The sequence below is a fragment of the Saccostrea echinata genome, unplaced genomic scaffold (genome assembly GCF_033153115.1).
Source record: "Saccostrea echinata isolate AGI-Se365-2 ecotype Australia unplaced genomic scaffold, CSIRO_AGI_Sech_v1 ptg000001l, whole genome shotgun sequence".
In the NCBI taxonomy this organism is placed as follows: Eukaryota; Metazoa; Mollusca; class Bivalvia; order Ostreida; family Ostreidae; genus Saccostrea; species Saccostrea echinata.
The window spans coordinates 10,987,817-11,002,012 of record NW_026889750.1 but is presented as its reverse complement, the minus strand read 5'-3'; the positions used below and the strand labels follow the sequence as shown (position 1 = coordinate 11,002,012).

At 33.7% G+C, this 14,196-nt stretch overlaps 3 protein-coding genes across 3 annotated transcripts in view; 1 reads left to right on the top strand and 2 right to left on the bottom strand.

Moving 5' to 3' along the window:
* Positions 1 to 14,196, bottom strand: part of LOC133185180 (zinc phosphodiesterase ELAC protein 1-like) — a 295,055-nt gene that overhangs the window by 15,125 nt on the left and 265,734 nt on the right. The window lies entirely within an intron of this gene.
* LOC133188095 (uncharacterized) lies at positions 954 to 5,904 on the top strand. Its single transcript, XM_061323515.1, has 9 exons — positions 954 to 1,239; positions 2,504 to 2,575; positions 2,900 to 2,929; positions 3,029 to 3,219; positions 3,430 to 3,518; positions 3,635 to 3,889; positions 4,016 to 4,143; positions 4,239 to 4,506; positions 4,596 to 5,904. Exons 1-9 carry the CDS (start codon positions 1,109 to 1,111, stop codon positions 5,886 to 5,888), a joined length of 2,457 nt encoding a protein of 818 aa, XP_061179499.1. The 5' UTR covers positions 954 to 1,108; the 3' UTR covers positions 5,889 to 5,904.
* Positions 8,350 to 11,240, bottom strand: LOC133187993 (uncharacterized). Its single transcript, XM_061323417.1, has 3 exons — positions 11,084 to 11,240; positions 10,728 to 10,934; positions 8,350 to 9,416 (listed from the first exon to the last, which is right to left on the bottom strand). The coding sequence occupies exons 1-3, from the start codon at positions 11,238 to 11,240 to the stop codon at positions 8,359 to 8,361; spliced, it is 1,422 nt and encodes a 473-aa protein (XP_061179401.1). The 3' UTR covers positions 8,350 to 8,358.

The window sequence follows — 14,196 nt, the reverse complement described above, 5'->3', positions numbered from 1 at the left end:
TCAATTAAAGATATTAAAGATAACAAAACAGGCAATATCATCTATGGGCAGTGGCAGTTGGCAGTAAGCAGTGAGCAGTTGGCAGTAAGCAGTGAGCAGTTGGCAGTCGTATATGGAATTCCATACTAATGTAAGAATCTATCTTTTTAAAAAAAAAAAAAAAAAAAAGGTTATGGAGCACTTAAATTGTCTACAAAGGGATCATACAACATATCAGTCTATAGAATCCAATCACACGAATGTCTGCAAACTTTGGGTTTCCTTTGACAAACATCCAAGTCCACTTATAAATGGAGAGTCATACATGCATCAGTTGAATCGATGTTTGACGCTTACTCCTCCTAGGCATCTGATCCCATGCGCGGATCTAGAGGGGGTCGGGGGTGGTGGTGGTGGTCCGGACCCCCCTGGAATTTGCAGAGTTATTAAATGTATATACTAAACCAACTGAAACTGACCTTGGACCCCCCCTAGAAAACGCGGATCCGTGTTAAGCTGGTATGAAAATCAATAGATATGAAGCTTTAGAAGTCAGCAACCCCCCTCCCCCCCCCCCCCCCACACACACACACACGAAATAGGTTTTTCAGGTTTGTTTACGTTTGTTTGTTTGTTTATTTGTTTTTTTTTGCTTGTCAAGAAATTTCTTGATTGAATTTTTTTTAACCCCCCCCAAATTTTTTTGGATCCGCGCCTGCAACACCCAAATTAAATATTTGGATAATTAATCCGCACCTTCATAGTATATCGGATTAAGTGTTGAATTTCGCTGATCTGCTGTTCACAGCTTAGCAGTAGGTTTTATCTCGCAGGAAATGGATTTAGATGAATGGTTTTGAGCATTTAAATATATCGATATTAATATCAACCTCAAAGTCGAACTCTTTTAAATAGAAGACGTAAAACTTTAAACCCACTCGGAACTTTAAAGATTTATCACAGACCTGAACGAAAAAGCACCTGTTCTCGGATTATAACTGGAGCTTGTATTCATTAGCATGATAATACGTCTTAGCAACGAGAGACGCGACACAGACAATTGTTAGACATCGATGTAATTATCCATTATTTCAACAAGTTCTCGGAGGATAACTAAATATTTGAGGTCATGACATCGCTGGAATTTTTTCCACCTGTCGACCACAACCCCAAGGTCCCCACGGAATGGGGGTCGGGCAAACTGAAAGAGAACATTAACGCTTGGAATCGTGGCCAAGGAGAACCGACATGGCATTACAAGTAAGTAAAAAAAAAATGTGTTTTGTGAATTTCAAAAGTGAAAACTGAAGGTAGTGTTAAAAGATTCAGCACATAAATACACAGACAAAACTTAATATTACACGTATTTATAGCGAATGAAAATAGTAGTAAGGATCTAGAGTAAATACCCCTATCAGTCTGGGTTAAATTGCTACTAACTGATAACGATTTCAACGTTTGTATATGTTGAACATGTTGAAATGTATGCACAATAGTATTCTCTTTGCATACTAGTAACAATTATACTATAAAACTTTATGGCATTCCATTGGTAATTGTTTACGAAATCAAACGTAAACACATCAATTTCTCATGTTTTGGTTTTTAAAATTCTCTTTATACAATTAACTTCTGTCTGACCAAACAGACGTTTTTTTTTCTCTCCACTTTTGAGACAACAGCAGCTATAATTGAAGAAGATTCTAACCACAGGATAAGTTTACATATACAAGATTTTCTGACAGCAAATATATTTAGGGGTGGTATTCCCATATGGCAATACAGAGAAACAAATTGTGAGATACGTGTATACAGCTTCTTGATTATTGAATCTTACTTTAATTATGAATAATTGATGATTACAACATATGTGGCACCATGAACACAAGCGTGATGAAGACTTAAATTTAAATATATAATGATTATCGATTTACGTGGTGTTAAGGTGTAGAAATGGGATGGTGATAAATAAAACACACGCGACAATTGGTTTGATGGTAGATAGGATAACGATTGAGGGCTTTGATAAATGGTTAAAATGGCACGAGAGAGCCCCAGGGATATATCTTATAAATAATTATTTTTCTGGATGAAAGATGCGTTAAGGTAGTCTGACCTTTCTCAACAGGCCTATTAGTTTACCTAGGTTTTCAGTAATTAGGTTACCATTTTAATGTTTTCAGAATTTGCGCACCATAGATTTCTAAATGCTTCTCTTTTCCTTTAACATTAATTGCAAACTTTATAGATTTAAAGAGAAATGAAACACAACGCATTTTGTAATTTCATTTTCATTAACTAATAGTTGCTATTCATTGATATTTTAAAATGATTAATGGAAATTAAAAAAAAATTATTGAATGTATCTAAAAGTAAGTCTCGACACATTCAGCTATTAATTTTTGTATATGTTTAAAACATTGTCTTCAAGACTCTACTTTTTTTTGCAACTCTTCTCCGCATCATATATACTCAGACATATATTTAAAAGCAATTTTTTGTCATATTTTTTGTTTACTTGCAGAGGAAAACCAGTAAATCAGGACTACACCCTCACCCAGCTCAAACTGAGCAACATTCGAAGCAACGACGAACTGTACGTCAATACAGTGCAACCTCTTTAAAAAAATCGTAGCTTTATATGCATCAATCGCCAAGCTCAATATAAAGAATTGATTATTTAAAGTAATTTGTAAACATGTAATCATGTCAATATGCACGTGCAGTGTATATCAATAAATATTATTTGAAAGTAGAAAAAAAACACTTTTTAGTAAAATGAACTTTCATTAACGCAGAGAACCCCTACGAAAAACATTTCTGATATAATATGTCCTAATCATTTATCGTATATCTATGTATATAATAAATACTTGTAAGGAGCAATTTAATAATGATTATTTCTCGTTTGATTTTCCAGGATTCCACGACCTCAAGTGATGAAAATGGGGTAAGCAATTTTTTTTTCAGGGAAAGGCGAAATGAATCTTCTATCCTAGTTCAAATTTTTCTTGTCAGAAAAATTGTATATGTTTAATTACGATTTCAGGGAGATTATGATAAACAAGGATTTTCCTGCGGAGCACCCATACAGCTCACACATGTCTCGTTATGCCGTTTTCCCAACATTCCAGTCTCCGGAAGATGCTAAACGTGGTGTCCAGGCGCGCCGAGAACAGCCGATAAATGCCGAAATGCCAGCGACAGCATTTGATGTACAAATTATTCACAAAACAAAAGGTAACTTCTAAACCAAAATTCTTATAAAAGTCTTATCATTTTCATCTTGACAAAATTCATTTTGTGTACATTGTTTATGCAAAGTTCAAAACCATTTATTTGACAAAGAAAATTTTTAGAGAGACTGTACCATAGTACATGTATGCATATATTACAACTATTTAACAGGGAGTATGAATGATGTTACATAATTGAAGTGTTTATTTTCAGGTTATGGAGATCGTCGAGAGATCCAGTATTTCCCAAAGGAATCTGAAAAAGTGGGCCTGGAATGGAAGGGCGAGAATGGATTCCATCAGGTATGTGGTTTTAACCACTGCTCAATCCCCACTTTTTACAGTTGAGTGCTGAATTTCAAGTCCGTACTAAACCTCAATTTAATTTCAAACTATATCCGGATATTGATTATTTACAGCTTGTGAAGGCACATGGTGGCCGTCAACAGTACTATCCAACTCCACCTAAAGTCGTTTGCCCGAATCTCCAGGATCGTGCTGAGAAAATCACGGAAAGGTCTGCAAACGCACTGCGCAACATTGAGCGCAATCAATGGCAGACGACATACGATCTCAACAACACCGGACTCGGACCATTGAATCCAATGAAACTGGATAACATGGATGACAAGAAAAGAGCCATGGATGTTTACGGTGTTGAAGATGATAAACTGGTATGCTTTTCCTTACATATTTTACGACTTAATTTTTTTTTCGCACAAAGATTACTTTGTAGAATCTGTGCTATTTCAATAACCACATCCTTTTAAGTATCTAATAGTTTAGTTTGTAATTTCCAGTACCCAAGATCAATCAATACGTTTGATCCGCCCCGCCCATTTGAGGGAAGGATAGCCCGCACCATCATTCCCCGTCCTCCTCCTCAGAAGACAAATTCGGACGAAGACGAAAACGCAGATTATATTCCGTAAGGAATGATTTTATTCTACTCTGCTTTGCTGAAATATTTTTCGTAACAAGCAACGATATAACAAGGTCTTTGAATTTCACTGATTTTTACAGACGTAAAACTCTACGAGAGCGAGAAGAACATAGATTGTGGAATGGAGCAGAATATGTCAACCTTCCTGATACTACAGAAGAACAAAATCAACACATGCAGGCTCTGAGGTGGAAGGAACTGAATGATACCGCTCATCCCGATCCCAATCTTGGCGTAGTCAGCCAGCAAATGGAGAGGCAACCTGCCGAAAATATCCCCTGTCCACCTGTTGTTGGAGTACCCCCAGATACTGCTGAAAACTATCTCCAGACTACCAAACAAAGACAGGTAACATTCGGACTTGCGTTCTTCAGTACAAAGATTTTCATTAAAGTTACTGTTACGAGTCTGAAAAAAATATTTGCATATATTTTCAGGATGAAACCTTTCAACAAGTTGAAGCCCAGAACCGATTTGCTGTTCTAGAATTAGAAAAACCAAGTCATGTAATCACGACTTTGAATCACAAAATGCAGAAGGTCCATGAAACTGAAAAGCCCAGGACATTTTATGGTCACGAGGGAAAATACAACGAAGAGCGTGCAGGTCTGTACAAAACAAGTTACAGTCCAGAAGTCCTAGCTCATTCCATGAACGATATCGAAACAAGTGGTCCTGAGATCATGAACACAATGCACAGCCATGAGGATGCAGCCTACTTGCCAACACAGCTCAGTCGAGACATGAAAGACGCCTTTAGAGGTGTGCGCACACTAAGCCTTAGTCAACCCAATCTTGCAGGCGATAGAAGAGAAACGAGGGAAGTTATACTACCTCATAACGAACTCAAAAATGTACAAAAACGTATTCTTCAGCCAACTGTCGAAAATGCCAAAGTCAAAGTTCAGGAGGGAGAAACAATTCTCAAAGAAAGTAATATGGGTGATAGTTTCAATACTCATAAATTCCTTCAAGATTATAAAATCACACCGGCTGGTAGAAACGAACCCCTGAATTTGATGTCCGTAGAGAATAGCAAGCTTAAAAACGTACGATCAGCAGCTGAGCCTAGGAATCGAAATGGAATGTCGAAGTCTGTCTCGTTTTCAGACAGTGTGACTGTCGCTAGCAGTCGAGAAGACGGCAAGTTCCGTACTTTCAGTGCTGCGATGGCTGACGGCAAAGAAACTAATGCAGACGACAAAGCGAATACGACTCAGTACTTGAGTACACAAGCGGAATACAGGAAGAATAACGAAACGTCATTTAGACGACCCCAACCGACTTTTCTGATGCCAGATCCTACACCAGTTATCAAGGAAAATCCAGTCGATACAACAGAACCAGTGATTTCTCCGCGCCGGGCACGAAGGAGACCCTTCTCGACTACGGATACAGAATATCGAGACGAATTTGGAAGCTTGTCATCCAATGTTGCTCCAACAAATCTACGTCATTCATACACATTCCAAACCGCATACGAAAGCCAGTTTCCAAAGTATCACCACATAGGATACAAGAATGACGAAAGATTTAACTGGGAACCTGGGCATGGTGTTCCTAGACCCCAGTCAACTCTTCTGCAAATTCAGGATAGTTTCTCAAAAACTGATGTTAGAAGAAATTTCCACAGTCAGTTCAGAGAAAATAACCCAGATCTTCGAATGAACATTATCCAGGGTAAAAAGCATGTCTTCGATGGCATGGATGCGCAAGTTTTACACGGATGATTGCTTTTGTCAAAAACACATTAACTGTAGTCAATAACACTGTGATACTTCGGCGACATTCGTGTCCTCTACTTGGTATTGGTTGCAAGATTGGGATCTCTTCAAATTTGTTCTTTCGAAATATAGGAAGAGGTGTTGCTAAGGTAATGCGTGTCGTACCGTTCAAATATCAGTATTAAATTTTAAAATAGAGGATTTAGAAAAAAATCCATCAGTATTAGGATTTTGCAATATGCATATTGTTATGTTTGAAATATTTTGATATAATGTATGTTATTTTGAGAGAATGTTGCATGTTTGAAAGTTGAATTGCTCAAAATGTTTTTTTTAACTTATATACTATATACACAAAATAGAAGATTTGAAGAATTTTATGAAACAAATAGTATTAAAAAGAGTTTTGTTTTTGAAAATTGATTCAAGTTGAATATTGTTCACCTGTCATTTTAAAACGTCCCTATTTTGCACATTTACAGACAATAGGGAAGTTTGCTTTTTTTTGCAGCCTGTGTTTGTGACTGAGTTTTTGTATTGTTTACATTTGTTAATCTTTAGGCTATAAACAATTTGAGCTTTGCGTGCCAATTATATCTTGTTTCTTCTCTTTCTCGATTATTTTCTCTGTTGTATCTGTTCACACAATAAAACCATGAAAAATCCCAAGGGTTTTTGTTCTTTACTGTGATAATCCGACCACCGATATTTAATGCCCTTTAAATGATGTTTATAAAATGGCATTGTAACCCTATTATATTTAGCCAAAATGACAAAAATATCATTTCCCAACTTTATGCCAAAATTGAATAATATTGGTCAGGTAATTTATGAAATATTTAAAAAGTTCGCGATTTGCTGGGACAACCCTCGTATTAGTTTATTATGATATTATAAAACAAGAAACAAACACTCATATATGTATCGTCTTTATTAAGTCAAAGAACTATACTCATTACTGTTATTAAATAATTTGCGACTTTGAAGGAACCACTTATGAAATATTGTTGTTGACGCCTATGATTGTACACAGAAGAACACGTGGTCTGATCCTAGGATTTAAATTAAATCAACTGAAATGCAAGGAGTTTGATTGATGTGGACATCTATTGAGACAGGACTCTACCAGGTGGTTGCTTTCTTCTTTACCGATAAAGTGAAAGAAGCAGGTTAAATCATCATTTTAAAAATACTGTCTTGTAATATAATACTAATTTTTGTGTGTATTCGTTAATTAGAAGTGGTCAGGAAAGATAAGGTACCCCCCTCCCCCACCTGAACAGTTATTTTTAATAATATTTCACCAATAAGCTGTTTCCACGGTCTGGTACTTCGTTAATGATAATCCGATTAACATAGTTTGCTCAGTGTCACGCAATCCTGACTCTGCAAAAAATCATCAAGACCGAAATTATTTTTTATGTTTTTAATTTTGGCGATAAAACATCAAAATACTATTTAAAACATACATGTACATCACAATTGCTCTCTCTGCTTTCATTATGAACTAAATAATGTAGCATTTCATAGAGATCATCCTAAAAATATATATATTTCCCAAGTATTGAACTTTCTCCACTAAAATACTCAATTATCAAACTTGATATTACTATCAATTATCTAGTTCAACATGATAACCTTTATCAGGGACGTCCAATATGACGGTGCATTCCATTTTTGAGATTCAAGGCCAGAAGAACCAAGAAAACTTTAATGAAATCAGACATTCAAGAATTACTAAGCAACACCTTGATTCGTTGTTATTGGACCTAAATATAATGTCTGGAATGAATCTTTTAGCAGTTGTTCCGATATTATGTTTGAATTGCCTGTATATAAATATATGCACAACCTCTAGATTTCCTTGGAACATCAAAAACACTATATATATATTTTTAAAGGCCCTCGATCAAATCTTTATTTTTGTAAAACCAAATATTTCGTGTGTTCCATGAGTATCAAACATAACCTCAGACATGTACTAGAAAATATGTTAAAACTTTCAAGTTCCTCAACCAAAATATTTTCGACTATACTAGTAATGTCTTTTGTCACTAACTGAAGTCTAAACTTCAAAAAGTTGCAATATTCATAAAATATAAAGCTATATAATTAGTATTTACATGAAATATTTCCTATTTGTAATATAATGTACCTGTATCTAGAATGCAAACGTATCATATATATATATATATATATATATATATATATATATATATATATATATATATATATATATATATATATATATATATATATATATATATATTTCGGACATACAACATACTAGTTTACAACGTGAAGACATAATATATATAGAAGTATGCTTAACGCTTCCACATGTAACTGCCTTGTTCCAATTTTGAATATATACCTGCGTGGGTGTAATTGCAAAAGTTAGAACAGGACAACCTATATAAACTTAAAAAAAATAGAACATGATAAAATAATTATTTAAGCGACCTATTGAATTATTTCAAGACTTTTGGGCTTTTAGACGAGATATCCTAAATTTTCTGTGCAGAATCAATACAATTCCAAAGATAACAGCTGCTACAGCCAGCCCCACACAAATTCCTAGTCCGCCAGACACACAGTGTAGACCATAACAAAACAGCTCATTCTCTGGCTTCTTTTCGTCATACAAAGCTCCAAAAGAATATTGTCCAGCCATTCCGACTAAAGCGGCACATAGGAGAGCTATACCCCAGTTTCTCCCCAAATTAGATATATGGAACATTTCACTCATTACTGTTGGTGAAAGGGACCAGATTATACCGGTCCCCATTCCGCAGAGGGCAGTTGCGATACAGAGCGCAGCGTAATTGTCACCCAGGAACATCGCCAATACAGACAGACCAACGTATAAAAAACATGTGAGAAATATTATCACCATTCTTTGTATTTTCTCTTGAAAATAATCAGAAGCAAGACCGATGGATATGCTAAGAATGGCGTTCGTGATAGGTATGATAAGTACAAAATCTTGGTCGTGATAGTCAAGATGGACCGATTTCGATATCACCGTAAGATTGTTAAGGTATATCAGTCCAACAGAAGATGCACAGCTAAACATTCCAGTCAGGAGATAAAAATCCAGGTCAACCAGAATTTCCTTAAGACTCTTTGGCTCAACTGGAATGAGGTTTGAAGGAGCACAACAGTCGCTCTCATTTTGAGAGTCATGCCTTGGCATATTTTTCATCGGAGTTTCATCTTTTGATTGATGCTCATTAATTATCTCTGAGGGATCAACAGTGTATACCTCGTCAGTTTTGTTGTAAACCCGCAGAAATAGAGCACAGATGATATCCACAATAGCAAAAAGAACAGCAAAGAATGCCATAAAAGACGCAAAACTTTCTGCATGCTGGTTCGTTTTCTGGACCAGATGATAATATATTACAGAAAAGACCGATGGACTTCCAGCAAAGAAACAGTTCAGACCACCCACGATTTTGCCTCTGTGTTTATCAGAAAAATTTATGACATTGGTATTAAGGGCCACCATATACGTAAATACTGAGCCAAGACCTACAAAACAGGAAAAAAAATCAACTATGATTCAGGTTGGCAACAAAATATTTGAAGCCTGAGGATCATTTTGAAATTTAAAATAATGTTTCATCAACCGATTTGTCAGCTTTAACAATCTGCATGTTATGAAACGTTAGGTGCATTATACAAAGATCATTCACAATCTTCTATAATAAGAATTCTATTATAAGAATTAGAAGTGGCCAAATGCAAAAAAAGAAACACGAATTCAAAACCGAATCTACATTTTGAGAAACTGTATTAACCTTAAGGTAGTACACAACACCCATGAAATCTGTTTGAACGCAAATCTTATAAAGTACACCAGAAAAAAAAATAATTTCACTACAATGTTAATAATCAAGGATCTTTGTAAGAAAAATAATAAGATGTGACATGTTTTCACCATATTTTGAAGAAAAATTAGAGACATCCTACATTGTATATATTGGTCATTCGGGAGCCTACATTTTGGATCGTGTCATCATATGACTGTCTGTTCTTAAATGCAAAGTAACTTTTGATCCATATATAGTAGAAACCTGATATTTGGACATATTTATAAAGAGTTTCCATTCTTGTTGCACAATAAAAGTCAAGGTCATACAAAGAGGTCAAAGGTCAAATATAGTGATGTCATCTACTGAATCTTCACATTTTTTGGCATTTGATTTACTTAAAATCGCCAAAATATCTGAAATCACCAGTTCAAATTCCCTCATTTTGATATATTTTAATCTGGGTTCTATTTCAATTATTCTGTTGATTTTTTGTAAAAATTGAATTATACATTTTCTTTAAAGTGGACTTAACGTGTGGCTTATTTACATGTGGGTTTTTTTTAATTCCGGGGCTATGTATGTTCTATTTTTACATCAAATTTTACTCAAATATATCGGTATGAAAAAATATTTTACTAAATTTTAGTACAAAATGATTGCCTCTTTATAAACAGCATGACACAAGTTTGCAATAGATCAACTGGTTATTTTTAAATAACACCCAATCTCAGGTCGGCACAATCTTCTTAAACGGGTTTGATAGGCCAAATTTCAAACTATGTGGGCAAAAAATGAATGGTTGAATTTCTTTCATAGTACATTTAAAGAGAGATTTTGTATCCTAGAACAAAATATCAAAGTTTGAACAAAACTGAAGTTGAGGGAAAAATTTGGCATATCTTTTGTGTACTACCTTAAGCCAATTTAGGATAAGTTTTAATGTGATGTTTAAAGATAATCTTTTCACTCCATTTCAAACATAAAATTAAAAAAAAAATATCAACAAAAATCAACAAGAAATTCAAACCACAAATCATGAAGTACACTCCAACAAGACCTCCAGCAGTTTTGTAAAAATCTACATATCTAGTTGTGCTCCAGAGCAGCATATAGGACCCCACAGAAACGAATAGTCCCGCGATTGACGTTACAGTAGGTCCGTACTTATCGTAAAGCATCCCTGGTAGAAACCCCACGCCTAGTCCCAGATTCAGCAAAGATGGTTGAATTTCCACTGCACAACCATAAATATACAAATATTAGTAAAGTTTTGCGAATAATTATATACATGTATGTGTTTATTTTGCAATTATGTTTTATTAATTTTTATAAGATAGAACGTTTAGATATGATTTATTCTATGAATACGAAAAGAAGTCCTACTGTCTTTTTGGCTGAAGTTAAATGTCTGTTTGATGTCATCTTGATAAACATTGTAAACAAACAGGGACCCGGTAACGAACTTTGCAATACACCCGACGACGAACCCAACCCACACCAGTACCCTCAATTGGGTCCCTGTCACGTTTTTGAAACACATCTGAAAATAAAAGCATAAATTGTAAATTTAATTTTTTCCCTTATCTAGCATAAAAACGTATTATAAAATTAACATAAGTTTCTAGAAAGTAAATTGTAATTAACTGCAATAAAATATTTCGCCGCAATTTGTTTCTTTTTATACTCTGTTTAACTATTTCCATGAATTAATATGATACTCTGGGTTATTTGTTTTATAAAACTGATTTTTTTCTCTCGATTTTTTAAATGATACTTTGATTTACTATGATACTCTGATATACTATCATGATACTTTGGTCTTCTACTATACTCTCATTTTTACGAGTTGATGGTATCAACTCATGTTATGTGACTTGTAAGGGATTCCCCAATGTATCGAAACTAATCACATTTTCGTTTGAGTATTTTGCGTACGGGTTCTTGTACAATATTGGTTTATTTATAGTTTTATAATCTACAGAACAAGAATATGTTTCTTGATATACTTTGAAGTGTTTATAAACATAAATGTTTATTATTAATTTTATTGGAATTTGTGTCTATCCGCGAAAGAAATTAGTGTTAGGGACATGCGGTCAATAAAAGTGACATGTCGTGCAAACAAAGTTTTGATCTATAAAGCAATAAATGTTTTATATAATAAGAAGTATTTTGAAAACAGATTTTTAAAGAAAATTCACAAAATTGAACATTGTACAAACCAGGTTATTTTTAAAAGATTGACGTGCTGGTGGTATATAAATAAATTAATTCTTGCGCTGTTATGCTAATGAACAGAGCATTTTTCCCGCGTTAGCGATGAATCATTCAACAAAGAGAACACACTTCTTATGTTTGTAAACAAAGCGAGAAGTTTGCAGTAAAGAAGGTAGAAGTAAATCAACTACTAATCTCAAATGAAAGAAATGAGCTATACTGGTTGAAAAAACAATTTTGAAGTTAAAGTTCTTATTTCTTGTGCAAGCAATAAAAGATTTCGATTTCTGCACGGGTTAGATTTTTTCAGCAGCGGACAACTTTGTGCTCCAATTTCTTTTTCCCTGTTAAAAACACTGTTGAGAATCCCTGCCTTCCACAATCTAGATCTGTTTTAAAGCAAGCTTTAAATACAGCAATGGTCACGTAACACGCCTGTGATTCTTATCTCATTGACTGTCGGCACTACACTGGAAAGTGGTTTCCTTTAATATGTCCAGCTGTGTTTTGCTATCAGATGCTGGCCATGTTATAAGATGAATTAATAGTACTGAAGGCAATAAATAAAAACAAAAAACAAAAAAAATTAAGTGGGGTGTATTGATAAATTAAATGTGAAATGCATATTTATAAATGTGAAATGATCAAGAAAGTAAATTAATTCAAGAGTAGATAGATCATGTAAAAAGTCAATATCATGCCATTGTGATGAATTTAAAGTCTTCAGTCGAAAAGCCGAAAGAATTGAAATTTTTAAACGTGCATACATGTATCAATGAAAGTCAAGTAGTTGAATTTCAAGAAAGGCTAAACTGAGAGAAATGATATATAAAATGTGCTTATTTCAGTTAAATATCAACAAGTTGAATTTCAAGAGTAGCGTAATCAAGAGAATTAAAATGTTATTGCGCATATCAATGATCATAAAAGACAGGGGGTTGAATTTCAAGAGTGGCTAAATTATTTGATTTGAAATCATTTGTGCATGTAAATTTTGAAAGACAAGGAGTTGGATTTCAATAGTAAATAAATCAAGAAAATTGAATTATGAAATATACATTTGAATGAAAGTAAAAGATTTGAATTTTAAGACTGGCTTAATCAGGAGAATGGGAACATATTGATGTGCATTGAAAATGTCAAATTGTTTGTCGATTTAAGAAAGCAGTGAAAATATTCAATGAGCATGTTAATGGAATTTGCGCTATTTGTAAATAATAATTCCCTACTTGTAATACTATTATGGGTTTGGCCAATTGGTTTGAGATATGTATGTTTAAAGCTTTTTCTTGTTTTTGTTTTTTGTTTTGTTTGTTTGTTTGTTTTGTTTGTTTGTTGTTGTTGTTTTGTTTTGTTTTGTTTTGTTTGTTTGTTTGTTTTTGGTCTATTTAGGAGTTCTTTTAATACTGTAATATGACTTTAGAACAGTTGTGCCATTTTTCTCTATTTGAAATTTCTAGTCTCTTGATATATAATATTTCTGTCAAATGATATCGAGTGCCCAAAAAATGTTCTCTGTAGTTTTAATGATTACTGGAATTATTATACATTCCAGTAAATATTAAAAAAGTAAATATACATGTTAAAAATACAGGATGCGAAAGGTGTAAATAAAATGATATAATTTTATTTCTCAAAGAAAACAAAAAGAACAAATTTTAAAGTGATAGCTTTCATCATTGCATATGGATTAATATAACATAATCCATATATGGACTAGAGACCTCAACTCATTTAAACATTATATAATCAATACCATCAACTCGTAGTAGTACTTTCAGTAATTTGTTACACTTTCACTTTCTATGATACTCTGATTTTCGATAATACGCTGATTGACTATGATACAATGTACTCTGAATCACTATCATGATACGTTGGTCTTCTACTGTTCTTTTTTATTTCCTATATATGACACAATCACTTTCTTTGATATTCTGATTTTCTATGATACTTTGATCTTCTATGATACTCAGATTTTATATTTTATTTTTGTTTGATTTTCATCAAACTTTGATTTATAATGATATCTTTGTTTTCTATGATTCTCTGATTTACTATGGTACAGTGATTTTCTCTGATATTTTGATTTTCTATGATTCTCTTTCTCTCAGATACTTTTATTTTATATGATACCTCGATTTACTATAGAACTTTGGTATTCTATTATACTTTCATTTTCTATGATACTTTTACTTCCTATGATATTCTGATTCACCATCATGGTACTTTGATTTACTATGATCTTTGATTATGTATGATACTTTGATTTTGTATGA

Excerpts from the sequence above, each read along its gene's own strand:
- LOC133188095 (XM_061323515.1), top strand. The coding sequence starts at position 1,109 with ATGACATCGCTGGAATTTTTTCCACCTGTCGACCACAACCCCAAGGTC. Across the intron at positions 2,930-3,028 it reads CCTCAAGTGATGAAAATGGG|GGAGATTATGATAAACAAGG; the intron begins GTAAGCAATTTT and ends TTACGATTTCAG. Across the intron at positions 3,890-4,015 it reads GTGTTGAAGATGATAAACTG|TACCCAAGATCAATCAATAC; the intron begins GTATGCTTTTCC and ends TGTAATTTCCAG.
- LOC133187993 (XM_061323417.1), bottom strand. The coding sequence starts at position 11,240 with ATGTGTTTCAAAAACGTGACAGGGACCCAATTGAGGGTACTGGTGTGG. Across the intron at positions 10,935-11,083 it reads TAACTTCAGCCAAAAAGACA|TGGAAATTCAACCATCTTTG; the intron begins GTAGGACTTCTT and ends ATGGTTGTGCAG. Across the intron at positions 9,417-10,727 it reads AGTGTACTTCATGATTTGTG|GTCTTGGCTCAGTATTTACG; the intron begins GTTTGAATTTCT and ends CCTGTTTTGTAG.